The sequence below is a fragment of the Hevea brasiliensis genome, chromosome 5 (genome assembly GCF_030052815.1).
Source record: "Hevea brasiliensis isolate MT/VB/25A 57/8 chromosome 5, ASM3005281v1, whole genome shotgun sequence".
In the NCBI taxonomy this organism is placed as follows: Eukaryota; Viridiplantae; Streptophyta; class Magnoliopsida; order Malpighiales; family Euphorbiaceae; genus Hevea; species Hevea brasiliensis.
The window spans coordinates 106020028-106032132 of NC_079497.1; the positions used below are offsets into that span (position 1 = coordinate 106020028).

At 31.7% G+C, this 12105-nt stretch overlaps 2 protein-coding genes across 5 annotated transcripts; both read right to left on the reverse strand.

Moving 5' to 3' along the window:
* Positions 1-81: 81 nt before the first annotated feature.
* LOC110647940 (uncharacterized) lies at positions 82-1433 on the reverse strand. Its single transcript, XM_021801993.2, has 2 exons — positions 794-1433; positions 82-654 (listed from the first exon to the last, which is right to left on the reverse strand). The coding sequence occupies exons 1-2, from the start codon at positions 1152-1154 to the stop codon at positions 326-328; spliced, it is 690 nt and encodes a 229-aa protein (XP_021657685.1). The 5' UTR covers positions 1155-1433; the 3' UTR covers positions 82-325.
* A 1988-nt stretch (positions 1434-3421) lies between these two features.
* LOC110652921 (enoyl-[acyl-carrier-protein] reductase [NADH], chloroplastic-like) lies at positions 3422-9453 on the reverse strand. Of its 4 annotated transcripts, none has more exons than XM_058147309.1 (13): positions 9296-9453; positions 8053-8366; positions 7000-7109; positions 6847-6902; positions 6660-6744; positions 6523-6570; positions 5835-5909; positions 5644-5755; positions 5424-5475; positions 5280-5331; positions 5126-5183; positions 4068-4166; positions 3422-3747 (listed from the first exon to the last, which is right to left on the reverse strand). In XM_058147309.1, exons 2-13 carry the CDS (start codon positions 8327-8329, stop codon positions 3596-3598), a joined length of 1176 nt encoding a protein of 391 aa, XP_058003292.1. In that variant the 5' UTR covers positions 8330-8366; positions 9296-9453; the 3' UTR covers positions 3422-3595. The 4 variants fall into 4 exon arrangements, with proteins under 4 accessions (XP_058003292.1, XP_058003293.1, XP_058003295.1 ...); XM_058147310.1 differs by having other exon boundaries at positions 9266-9419; XM_058147312.1 differs by having other exon boundaries at positions 9261-9395.
* Positions 9454-12105: the final 2652 nt, after the last annotated feature.

The following is a 12105-nucleotide window of genomic DNA, read 5'->3' on the forward strand; positions in this document are numbered from 1 at the left end:
ATACAATGGTTGCTTATTCGTTTGGGTTTCATCCTTTGGGATAAAGCTCTCATCAAATCCTGCAAAACAGTACGCTAAATGGTTTTTCTTAATCCATGTCTAACCGAAGACCGTAAGGCCATCTTTCCACTTCCATTAAGCGTTGCAGATTAAGAAAAAGCATCAAGCTTTTATCTACATCTTCAGCAATTGTTAACAGGGATTGTTGACTGCCTGGCTTTCACCTAGCTATTGTGTAATCGGCTGGATTGGTTCATATGAGTATGTTGCACAGTCAGGAATGCTAATCTTTAGCATTACAAAAAATGCAGGGAAATCAGGCTGCTCATAGCGTCAATGATGCAGCGAAACCCACAATTAGGTCTGCCATCCGAGCATCATAGGCAGGACCCTCGACTTCAAAGTGGCTAACGCCTAAAATAAGATGGGCTTGAACACGGCCAGCAGCAGACTTTAGCTTGTTCTCCAACTGTGCCACACTTGTGAACTCATCCTTTGTGCCCATTATGAAGAATTTTGGTTTTCTGGACCGTAAAATTGCCTTATGGTGTCTCCCAAACAGAACAGAGGCAGCCAATCCAAAAGGGTAACCAATACTTGTATACCCAATCACTTCCTCTACCTGATCAACTGCAGAACCAGCAATTGGAGCTCCTAAAGCAAACAAAGACGAACCTTCTCAGTGAGAAAGGGGGGAAAAATTGTGAATTTACACATGCAGAATCCAAATTGTTTGCCTTGCCAGTGTTAATGTGATTTATACCCACATTGAAAACGAAAACAAGAACCATACCTGCGGAGGAACCCACCAACATAATCTTTTTATCTGGCAAGTTCTGGGAGACCCATCTGCAAACAGCAATAACATCTTGGGTTTCAGCGAAGCCAGTGAGCGAACACCTGCCCGTAGACCTTCCAACACCTCTCATATCAAAGGTGACGGTAATGAAGCCTTTGATGGCTAATCTCAATGCAATTCCTTGCATTAGACCTTGGCATCCACCCAGCTTCGAGTATGGATGCACCAGCACAATTGCAGTGCCTAAGCTGCCATATTGGGTGGTTTCTTGCGGTGGCTTGAAAATTCTTGCTTGGAGACACACCCCATCTGTGGTTGAGACGATGCATGATTCCATTGCTTTCCTTGTCGCCATATAAGAAACAAGGAGCAAGATTAACAAAGAAATTAATTAAACTCAGCAATTAATCAATAAACACTCAATGTTGTAATAATCAAAATTTAAGAGATTTTAAGAGGGATTGGTGTTTAAGGCTAGCAGAGATTGAGGCTGTTGTCCAGGTTTGCAGAAGGAGGATAACCAAGAAAATTCTATTTTAGGACATGGGCAGTTCCCATTAGCTGTTTTTTGATTAGTGGAGTTTATGCCAAACCATTTTGACAAGGATACTCTTTAAGGGTCTTAAAAAAAGGAAAACGCTTATATTCATGGGGAAACAAACTAAAAGCCCTTTTGGACACTCAACTTCATTCCCACATATAGAATTTATTTATTTAAATTATTAGGAATGAAATTTATTTTATTTTATTTTATTTTTTAGAAAAGAAAAATAAATTTTAAATAATGTTTACAACTGAGTTATATATAAAATATGATTATAATTTTTAATAGGAGGCAAGTAGAATGACAATAAATAGAACACTTACGAAATTTTAATACCAACAGATTCGATTATTATTAGCTGAATGATACTTGAGCCATTTTAACTTTATATATTTTAATTAATAATTTATATAAAATATATTTTTATTAATAATTTATATGCTAAAAAATTTATAATTCTATAAATATTTAAATAGCATTTATTTAAAATATACTATCTAAAACTTTATAAATATTATTATAAAAAATATATTTTATATTTAATTAATATTTATATAAATAGATTCAGATAATAGGTACTCAAATATAAAACTTAAACTTAATCCAAACTTGACATGGGTATTATTTTTCAAATTTGAACTCATTCTAAACTCAATTATGTAGTACTAAATCTATTCTAATAGGGTTTGATACATTCTAATACCTAAAAATATCTTATTAATTTTAAGTAGTTATTTTGTGGAAGGATAATTTATTTTAGAAGAAATTTTTTATTTTTATAAAAAATAAGAAAAAATTATAGAAAATATATTTATTTATTAATAATAGAAAATAATTTTTAATTTTAAAAAATTTTTAAAAAATTATTCATATCTTAATTAAAAAATAATCATTATAAAATATATTTCGAAACTTATTTTATTTGAAAAAAATTTAATGTGTTGTTATTTATTTTATAATGATATAATTAATTTTTTAAATAATTTTTCAATTTTAATTATAGAAAACTTATAATATAATATCAATTATAGAAAAATTATTGTTAACAAATAAAAATTTCTTATTAGGAAAAAAAAGTAAAAAATAATATGAAGTTATTTCCTAATTTTAACAAAGTTTTAGAAATTGAAAATTATTATTTTTTTCCAATCTAATATCCATGTTGTTAGCCCCATGAACTACAAAGAGCTTGATTGTGATGATACTAAAAAAAATTTAAGGAAATCCACCTAACTTTAATCTTCAAGTATCAATATTTGTAGGTCAATTGATTGAAAGACTTTGATGGAAGGGTTCAAAAATTGAAGCATCTTCAAGTAGAATATGAATCAAAGCTAAAAAAAGGCTTAGAGAAGTAATATATCTCAAGGCTAAGTACTGCCCCTGGGTAGAAGAATACAAGAAGAAAGAATGAGATTTGCCAATTTTTGCACTACTGAAGCATTCATTCTAAAAACCAAGAGTTCAACAAAGTTTTATGAAGTATTTTTGAAGAGGTCCAAAATAATTTCCGATTTATTTTGCGTCTTGAAGACTTAATTGTTGAATACTGAAGAGGCAAGAAAGGCTGAGAGCCTGAAGAGGTTTGTTTCAAACAAGCTGCACATTTTCAGTTGAATCCTGAAACTGCTTCTGCTTGTTTCCTAGTCATTCAGGATTCACCCATGTACCATCAATTTTGTTTATCTGCATATTCATGTGTTTCCTGAGTTCATATTTCATAATCCCACCATTATTCCCCATGGAATCATAATAGCCTCTCTGAAGTAGAAAAATATAGAGAAATACTACTTGAATCCGCAATTCTTCCTTCTAGGTGACAAGCCATGGAGGCCATTGCGTTTAGTGGCGTCAAGCGTTTAACTATTGTTGGTAGTAATCTATCTTGCTAGAGATACTTACAGGTAAGGTAGGAAATGGTGAACAACTAATCCTTTTCATAGATTGGCAAATAAAATTGTAGAATAATGATAATGTAAACTAGCCTAACTTTGTGCCAGCCTAAGTTTATCAGAAGCAACTAGTGAATATGAAACCAATATTCAATACCTAGCAAGCAAGCATACCGGTGCAGACAATGAAGAAAGAAATAATTCCTATTAAAAGAACATAAATTATCCTCTCAGCAAAAGGGGGATTAAGTCAGCTATTCCCCATGATAGATCAAAAAAAAAAAAAAAAGGTTACAACATTTATTTTGAAAATTTTTGGAAGTTCCTTAAGGAAGAAATTTTGGAATTTCGACCTAATTTTCAATTATCCTTTGGGATGTCAAGGTTCGCAAAGATCGGGCTGTCAACTCCTACTCCCATTGCATTTAGACCATTGTCAACGTACACAACTGCGCCAGTGATTGCTGAAGCCAATGGTGAAGCCAGGAAGGCAGCGGTATTACCCACCTCCTCTGTTTCAATAAACATAAGTTTACAAAAGTTAAATGGAAGAACAAAGTGGGAAGCAATGCATGTAACTGAATGGCTGTTTTTGGTCATAAAATTGTTGACCATTTTTTAATCTAGTCAGTTGGGGATAGAAAAATTACATGCAAAAGAAAAGATTATTCTAAATAAAGATAAAATTTTAACTTTGGGAAATTGATTAAAAAGAAAACTTCATATTCTACAGATACTGGCTAATTACTTCGCCCCTCCCCCAGTTTTTTTGTTTTATTATTCTGGCAGTACAATCAAATGCAAACTCAGCTGTACGGCAGTTCATACTCACCTGCAGATAGTTCCTTCTGTAGAGGTGCATTGGCCAATGAGTAATCAATCATCATATCAATAAAACCGATTGCTTTTGCAGCACGACTTCTTAATGGACCTGGCAATTTCAGAAAGCACGAAAATGTGAAAACATATACATGTATAAGTTGCAACAAAACACATTAAATGAAAATAGCTTAGACAGATTCAGAGCAGGTTGTGTAGATTTTTGAATTGTCTACCATTTAATCCAGTGGAGGAAAAAAGAGAGAGGGAAGGTTGGAACAAACTTAATTGCATGTGCTTTCAAGCCAAGATAGTAACACCGTTTGGAAATCTTACTAATAATTCCATTTGCCTCTTAATACGGCATTTATAGCAAATTATTTTAAGGATGATTACCAACAAAACCACAACTAATATTATCTAAATTATCAACTTATGGAAAATCAATTTAGGTGGTTCTCTGCTCTGGACTTTGGAGGGCCCATCCATACTTTCAGTCTTACAGATACCACAGGCCATCCATATTTCCAGAAATTAAGAGAAAGCAAGTTAAGTTCCAGTTCCAATAACATAACTCAAGGGCAGATTCACAACTCATCCTCAGTGATAGTCTCCAAAAAGCCAACTATCACAACCATTTTCCATGTAGATACTTGCTTCCATCAATATGGCCAATGCCAGGATGCTTTAGTTATATGTACGAACTATATTTTGGCAAGATGGTGAAATTATTTCCCCAAATGGAATGGATGTGCTATAACTAGTAGAATGATGAATCAAACAGAAGCTAGCAAATTGTACCAAGTCCAGGGGAAGCACATGTGCATCACTAGGAGGTGAGGGGATCACAAGAATTTATGCATTTCAACCAGAGATCTTCTAAAGAATAGTCAGGAAAAAGTGATAATAATATTTGAATGAAATACATGCAGTGGACTATAGTTACATCCTGCTTCTAAATTTTAATTTTGAAATCAGGAATTCTCAGTAATTCAAAAGCACAGGCCAGCATGACAAAAATAGCAACTAGTTTTGGGTAATTAGACCCCTTGTGAATACGAACTACTTTACCTGCAGAAATAGTGTTGACTCTGATTTTATGCTTTCTTCCCGCCTCGAAAGCTAGCACCTGAATCAGTACCAGAAAAAGTTGGAAATTTGAAATGGATGCCAAAATATGGTCAGCAAGTGAGATACAGTTTACATAAAGAAACAAAAAACTCACCTGTGTGTCACTTTCTAAAGCAGCCTTTGCTGAACTCATGCCTCCACCATACCTGTGCATGTAAAACAGCTTGAAATGGTTTATCTTTTCAAAAAAAAAGGGTCATTTGTGAGAGATAGAGAGGCAATCCCAAATGTGCCATACCCTGGAATGATCCTTTCAGAGGCAATGTAGGTGAGAGAAATTGAAGAACCACCTGTAATATCAACACCAAAACTCAAGTTCTAACAACACTCTCTGGCATCGCCAAGATTATTTTCTTAAACACCATTTGGGCTTTCAAAGGAGTAGGATGAAGTGAGATAAATAGAGAGAGGAATAAAAATCACATTAAAAAGGAAAGGAAATTGGGCAATAAGTGTACCTGGATTCATTATTGGAACAAAATGCTTCAGCAAGGAAATAAATGAGTAACTTGATGCAGAGATGGCGGCAAGGTATCCATACCTTGATGTCTCCAGAAGAGGTTTGGTAACCTGAGCAAGTTGAATACCTAAGCACCACAACAATCCACAGAGAGCAGAATAACAAAAGAAAATGCCAATGGCACTATACCTCTGGCCCATTTGCAAGTGAGTGCACAAGGATGTCAATGCTGCCAAAATCCTGCTTCACGGATTCAACTAGCTCCTGCAAGACATTATTACACATATCAATCAGTAACTATAGTCCAGTTTTTAACTCAAATGTATAGCATTGGCACAAAATACACTTAAACCTTGACCTACTCAGTAAAATAACAGGAAAATATTGATGAATTTTAAGGTAGGAAGTGGACCATGATACATTGAGTAGGAAGTGACTTCATTTCTATATGGTATTGAAAACATATTGAACCCCAATATGCATACAGAGAAGTTATGTTTCACAAACTCTAGTCTTCAGTGCAGAGTGCTGAACTTCCAATTAATGTAAATTGTTGCATCATAGACATAAGAAAAAGAAGAAAATAAAGAAATTGTGACTAGTATTGTTGTTAGTACACAAAACGGCTGAAGTAAATTAGGATTCAGAACATTCAAACATAATATTGACAAATTATTATTCCAAATCTTCCTTTGACCATCTTGTATGTGCATGCTAATTCATAAATGAACAATGTAAAGAAAGATTTATCACGTCACAAGAATAAGATATTATTTCTGAGGCACATCATGTCCATCTAATCAACTAAATGATGGATCAGATAAAGCAAAATGTAATGATTTCACCCAACAATATAGATCTATAACTAAAATGATACCTGAACAGTCCATTTAGAGGCCCCTGAATACCGTTTGTTTGTTTTTACCTGAAAACCCACAAATAAGAGTATAAAAGAAAAATCTAATGTAATTTTATGCTGTCCATGCCACAAATTAGATGAAATATTATTATTACATCTTCAGGAACATCCTCAGGACTGTCAAAAACTGCATCCATTGGATAAACTTTGGTAATTTCCATTAATGAACCATCTGGCAATCTGAACAATCAATTCAAATATCAATTAGCATGGAGTCAGTAACAGATTTTTAAACATTTAATGATCTGGACATGATTGAGGAAGTGCCAAATATGTTCTTACACGCGTGATTCATCAAATTTCCCACGCCGTAAACTGCTTTCAAATATGTTCAGTGCCTGCACAAATGGAACTTTTCAAAAAAACTGCACAGCTTTATCTGAAGTTGAGAATCTCAACCACCAAAAGGGAAATAAGTTAGATCAATTTACATACAGGCACCCATGTACCAACAACAATCTCAGCACCTGCAGCAGCAAGAGACTTTGCAATTGCCCAACCATACCCATTGTCATCAGCTACACCAGCAATAAATGCTCTCTTACCTGCTAACAATTGTTCCCATTGTCAGCTGTATCAAGAATGAACTGACCATGAAAGTGATTATAAAAATCAATACGCAATGTTTGAACAGTAAATCAGTAATCACTTGTTTCCAACATTCTTTAAAGATATTTATTCAGCAAACAAATCTAATTTCAAACATATTTATTCAGCAGCACCAAATCCACATCTTTTTCAGATGCATGCTGGTCCCATGGATATAGAACTTAGCGGAACTGTGTCTAAGTAACAATCTTTCCAACTTCCAAGCTACATGCACATGGTAAAGAAAGAAGCATATTCAAATTTAATTTCTCTAAGGAATATAATCATTAGAATCAAGACAAGAAAAGTTCCAATACAAACCTAAGCACTTGTGATGTAAATACCTAAAGGACATAGGTATTTATGGTAGAATTGTTAATCCTACTACTAAATAATATTTAGGAATCCCCAACCAACTCATACTTCCTAGATAAAATAAAATGCTACTTTCTAAAAAATAATAGAATTCTTAAACTTCTTAATACTAAAAACTAAACTCAACTCAACTCAACTAAGCCTTTATCCCAAGAATTTGGGGTCGGCTATATGGATTCTCTTTAAATCCTTGGAAATGTGTAATGCTTCTAGGTCATGTTGTACTTCCTAATACTAAAAAAATATATATATATTAAAGATCTTAATTTTACAATTAAAAATTAAATAAAAAATAATTCCTACAGTGAATCTTCCTTTACTGCATTCACTTGTGAGACCAGCCTAAGCTTACAGCAAACAGCAATAGCAAAATATAAGAATAATGTATGAACCTGTTTATCAATTTCATGTTTTTTATATTTATTCTGCAACATTTATTCTGAATAAAAAATCAAACTTCTGAAGGAGTAAAATACAGATATTTTAATTGTTTAAAAATGTCAAGAATAAACAAAGATGCATAACCTCTTAAATCAACAGGCAATCCTGGCAGAGGCTTGTTCTCATTTGGTGCAGACATTGCTCTAGTGAGAACTCTTTTACATTTTACAGGCACGGAAGTAAGGCTCTGTAAGAATGGCTGCCTGGATGTCATGTGAGAGGAGCTTCTAAGCCTAGTCCAAGATGTCTCTTTAGTCTCAGCACTGAAACTAGCTACGGTTGACATAAATACTTTGTTAGAAGAAGATAGGGAAGGATTGATTGTTGCCATATGTGTGCTAGGAGTCACAGCCACAGCCATATTTTACACTTCCAAATTACCAAAATTTTACAATGGCCTGCAAGATTAACAAAATGATAAATAATCAACACAGAAGCATGGCAACGCTGATTCATTAACCTGTTATATATTTAACACAAAATTAGGTGCCTTTTCATGAAGGGGGAAAAAAGAGCAAAAATGAAGCAACCTGTTAGATATAATTGTATCACCTAAGGCACCCCCAATACAATGTACAGTAAGTTAAAGATCAAAAAAACGCCAACAGAATCACAAACCAAATCTATTTGGTTAAAAAGAAAAATGCAATTTCACCACTAAATTACTGTCCTAAAATTACTTAAAAGTAACCAAAATAAATAATTTAAACAAGTAACAAAATTTAAATTACAAGCCCAAATTTTAAATATGCACAAGAGTAGAAATGGTGTCAATGATTTTTCTGAGCTGATCAGCTGAAATTATTTACAATAACAAGCAGAAGTTGGCCATAAACCAGGAAAAACACGAGGATCATTCCCCATTTTGAGAAGAACAATTTATATAGAAAACATTTTATGCCAAAACTAGCGAAGGCCTCCATTGGCAATGTAAAAAACACCCATCTATGAACAATAAAGGAACAACAGTGCAGAAATACTAACCTAATGGCAGCAATATCACAAAATATATGAAACCCAACTAACATTTTCACCACTTCAGCATGCCAAAATTGAAAGATCTTATTTAAACCTACTAAAGGGGAAACGGATTTGACCACATAGAGAAGAAGAGGAAGAAGAAGAAGAAGAAGAAGCAACAGCATTTTACTTCGTGATCACAGAATACATTTTCATATGCAAAAGGGAAGTAGAAGATCACTGAACCATAGAAACATTTAACACAAAATGTAATGAAATGAGAAGATATCAATGATTAAAACCACATTTTCCTTACAAAAAAACAAACTCACTGAACTGGAAACACAGAGGAGGCACAGAAGCCCACCTGTGCTGTGCCAAGATTTGAACTAGGGAAGATGGGCGTTTTGAGAGGAGGAAATAAATGGGTTAGATATATGTATACATACATAAATGTGAATATAAAGTATGAGTTAAATATGTGATCTGTGATTCGATGAAACCAAAGTAGGTTTTTTTTTCTAGCAGTTGGAAAGCTTTGGAATCGCCGAGACAAACAGGTGGAAAGAGCTTTCAGTGACGTTGGTTTTGGCGCCCTAGTGAAATTACCATATTACCCCTCTTCATTATTTTTTATTATAAAATTAAAAATTAAGTCAAAATAAAAAAAAATTAATTTTAATATAAATGAATAATAAATTGTAAATTTCAAACAACATTATTTTATTTATTAAAAAATTTTAAAATGAATTTCAAATAACATAATTTTACAAATTATTTCAAATTCATATTTATAACTGTAATTAATTAAAAAAAAAACTTATAATTTTATTAAATTTAAATTTCATATTTTAAAATTTTTATCCAAATAAAAGATAAGCTCACGTAAGACATGGATTAGATTTATATTTAAAGTATAAAATTCATAAACATTTTATATAATATTAAATTTAAGCATCTCATCCCTTAATTTTATATAAGATATTTCTCTTTAGCATTAATTGAGTTAGCTAAATGTAAAATAGGTGTTTAGGTTAATTGGCAAATGTTAGCATTTTAGCTTCTAGGATTATTTAAAAGAAAAAATGATCCATAATCCCTAATAATAAAAATAAGATTATTTATTAATATTAATAAATTTTAATTTAATGAATAGTTTTTAAAATTTTAGTTTCATTAAAATTCATATATATATATATATATATATATATATATATATATATATGAAGACAACAACATTGTGAAACATCTTAGGTGACATAATGCATGCGTGGTTGTGTTTACAAAGTAGTTTTGGTTGGTCATCCGAATACTCTTGCCATTATAAATATTTCATTTGGTAGGAATTCAATAAAGGAATTACGGTGCAACTATAAAAAAAAACTCAAGCTAATAAATTTAATAATTATTAATTATTAAATTAAATATTTATATTTAAATTTATATTATTATTATTATTATTATTATTATAGATTTTAATTAATTTTATAGAAATTTTATTATATATTTAATTTAATGGTTAGGAATGGCAATTGATAGAATATTTATAAAAAATTATTTTACTTAAATTTAGATTTGATTAATATTTCTCAAATTTTAACCCGTTTTAAATTTGATTAAAATTTGTTATCAACTATCCGAATTCGTTCTAAATTTCATTATTATTACCTGAAAAATATTCGAATCTATTTAATTTTTTATATTTTAATTAATAATCTACATTAAAAATTATTTTTTTATTAATTTATATTTTAAAATTTTAATAATTTCATAAAATATTCAAAATTTATTTATTTAAAATAAAATATATAAAAATTTATAAATATTATTAAACATATATTTTATATTTAATTAAGTATTTATATAAACGCTCAACATACAAATATTGTGTGACACCCCTTACCCGTCTACAGTGTAGCTGAGCAAGATATGCCACGCAGTGTACCGGAACACCATATTTTAATTCAATTATTTTTTTTCTTCCTAATTTATTTTTTCATAGTTATGAAGTACAATTTATGAAATATAATTCATTTAAGTCATTTATTGAAATTATAATTTATTTGAGGTTTCGAAAATTTTATAAAAAATCCGACAGAGTACCGGCTAAAAATGGAGAAAACAGTTCTTCGAAACTTGTGAAAAACACTTCCAATAATCATTTTCAATCATTCTCAAACTCCAATAACCATCAACATGGTCTCAACATTAGCAATCATTTCAAGTTCTCAACATTAATCCACAATTTCATTCAAATTCAAAATCAACTAAAATTTCATGAAGATATTCTCAAATTATATTAATTAACAAAATTCTTCAAAATATGTACATCAACATATGATTACATAAATTTACTATTTACATGAGTTCATAATTTACAAATCACAAACTACTACCTATTACAAAATTCAAAAACATAATTTCAAAAGGGACCTAAAGGTCCTACCACTGATGCACTGTAAATGAGAGGTAACTCTGACTTTAGGCAGATCTGTGACCTCACCCAGTCTGTGGTCTGCTGGGCTCTCTGTCTGTCTCTCCAGAACCTACGCGTGGCAAAAAGCGACGCGCTAAGCAATAATACTTAGTGGTGCCAATAATAAAATAAAAAGAACTAAAATGAAATAAATATGCAGTGGGTGTATTGATGTCTCATGTAGACAAATTTTTTATAATTATTGGTAGTCTTATTTAATTTGGTACTTGTTATATTCATTATTTCATTAAATTTATCAACTTTCATTTTTTGTTGCCCAAGTAACCTATACTGGATGACTGGACTGGATAAACGGGTAAACTGGCACTGGGTATCAAGTACCTCGGGCCGTCACACCATCGGTCACATATGTGTCTCGGCAGGCAATGTAATGACTAATAAGTCAGATAACATTAGGCACAAGGCCAAGTCTCAACACAATGCCAGAATGGCTAAAAGCCATAAAATCACAGAATGGCATAATGCCATGTGCAGTACTGCTAACTAAACCCTATTGGCATGTCAACCTATCCAAACCAATTTTGTTAGGTGTACTAGGGCATGTTACACTTTTAAACATTACAATTCTTGAAATTTAAGTTTAGGTGTTACTATTCATTTCATTAGTCAACTAAAATATTGACTTTTGCATAGACAATAGGTACATTAGTTTTAATACTCCCAACATACCACATTTTGCA

What these genes read in the sequence shown, in the direction of transcription:
- LOC110652921 (XM_058147309.1), bottom strand. Translation starts at nt 8,329, where the DNA reads ATGGCTGTGGCTGTGACTCCTAGCACACATATGGCAACAATCAATCCT. An exon ending in CCTCTAAATGGACTGTTCAG is followed by an intron (nt 5,910 to 6,522) that starts GTATCATTTTAG and finishes AATGTCTTGCAG; the next exon opens with GAGCTAGTTGAATCCGTGAA. An exon ending in AGTCAACACTATTTCTGCAG is followed by an intron (nt 4,167 to 5,125) that starts GTAAAGTAGTTC and finishes TGAAATTGCCAG; the next exon opens with GTCCATTAAGAAGTCGTGCT.
- LOC110647940 (XM_021801993.2), bottom strand. Translation starts at nt 1,154, where the DNA reads ATGGCGACAAGGAAAGCAATGGAATCATGCATCGTCTCAACCACAGAT. An exon ending in GTTGGTGGGTTCCTCCGCAG is followed by an intron (nt 655 to 793) that starts GTATGGTTCTTG and finishes TGTTTGCTTTAG; the next exon opens with GAGCTCCAATTGCTGGTTCT.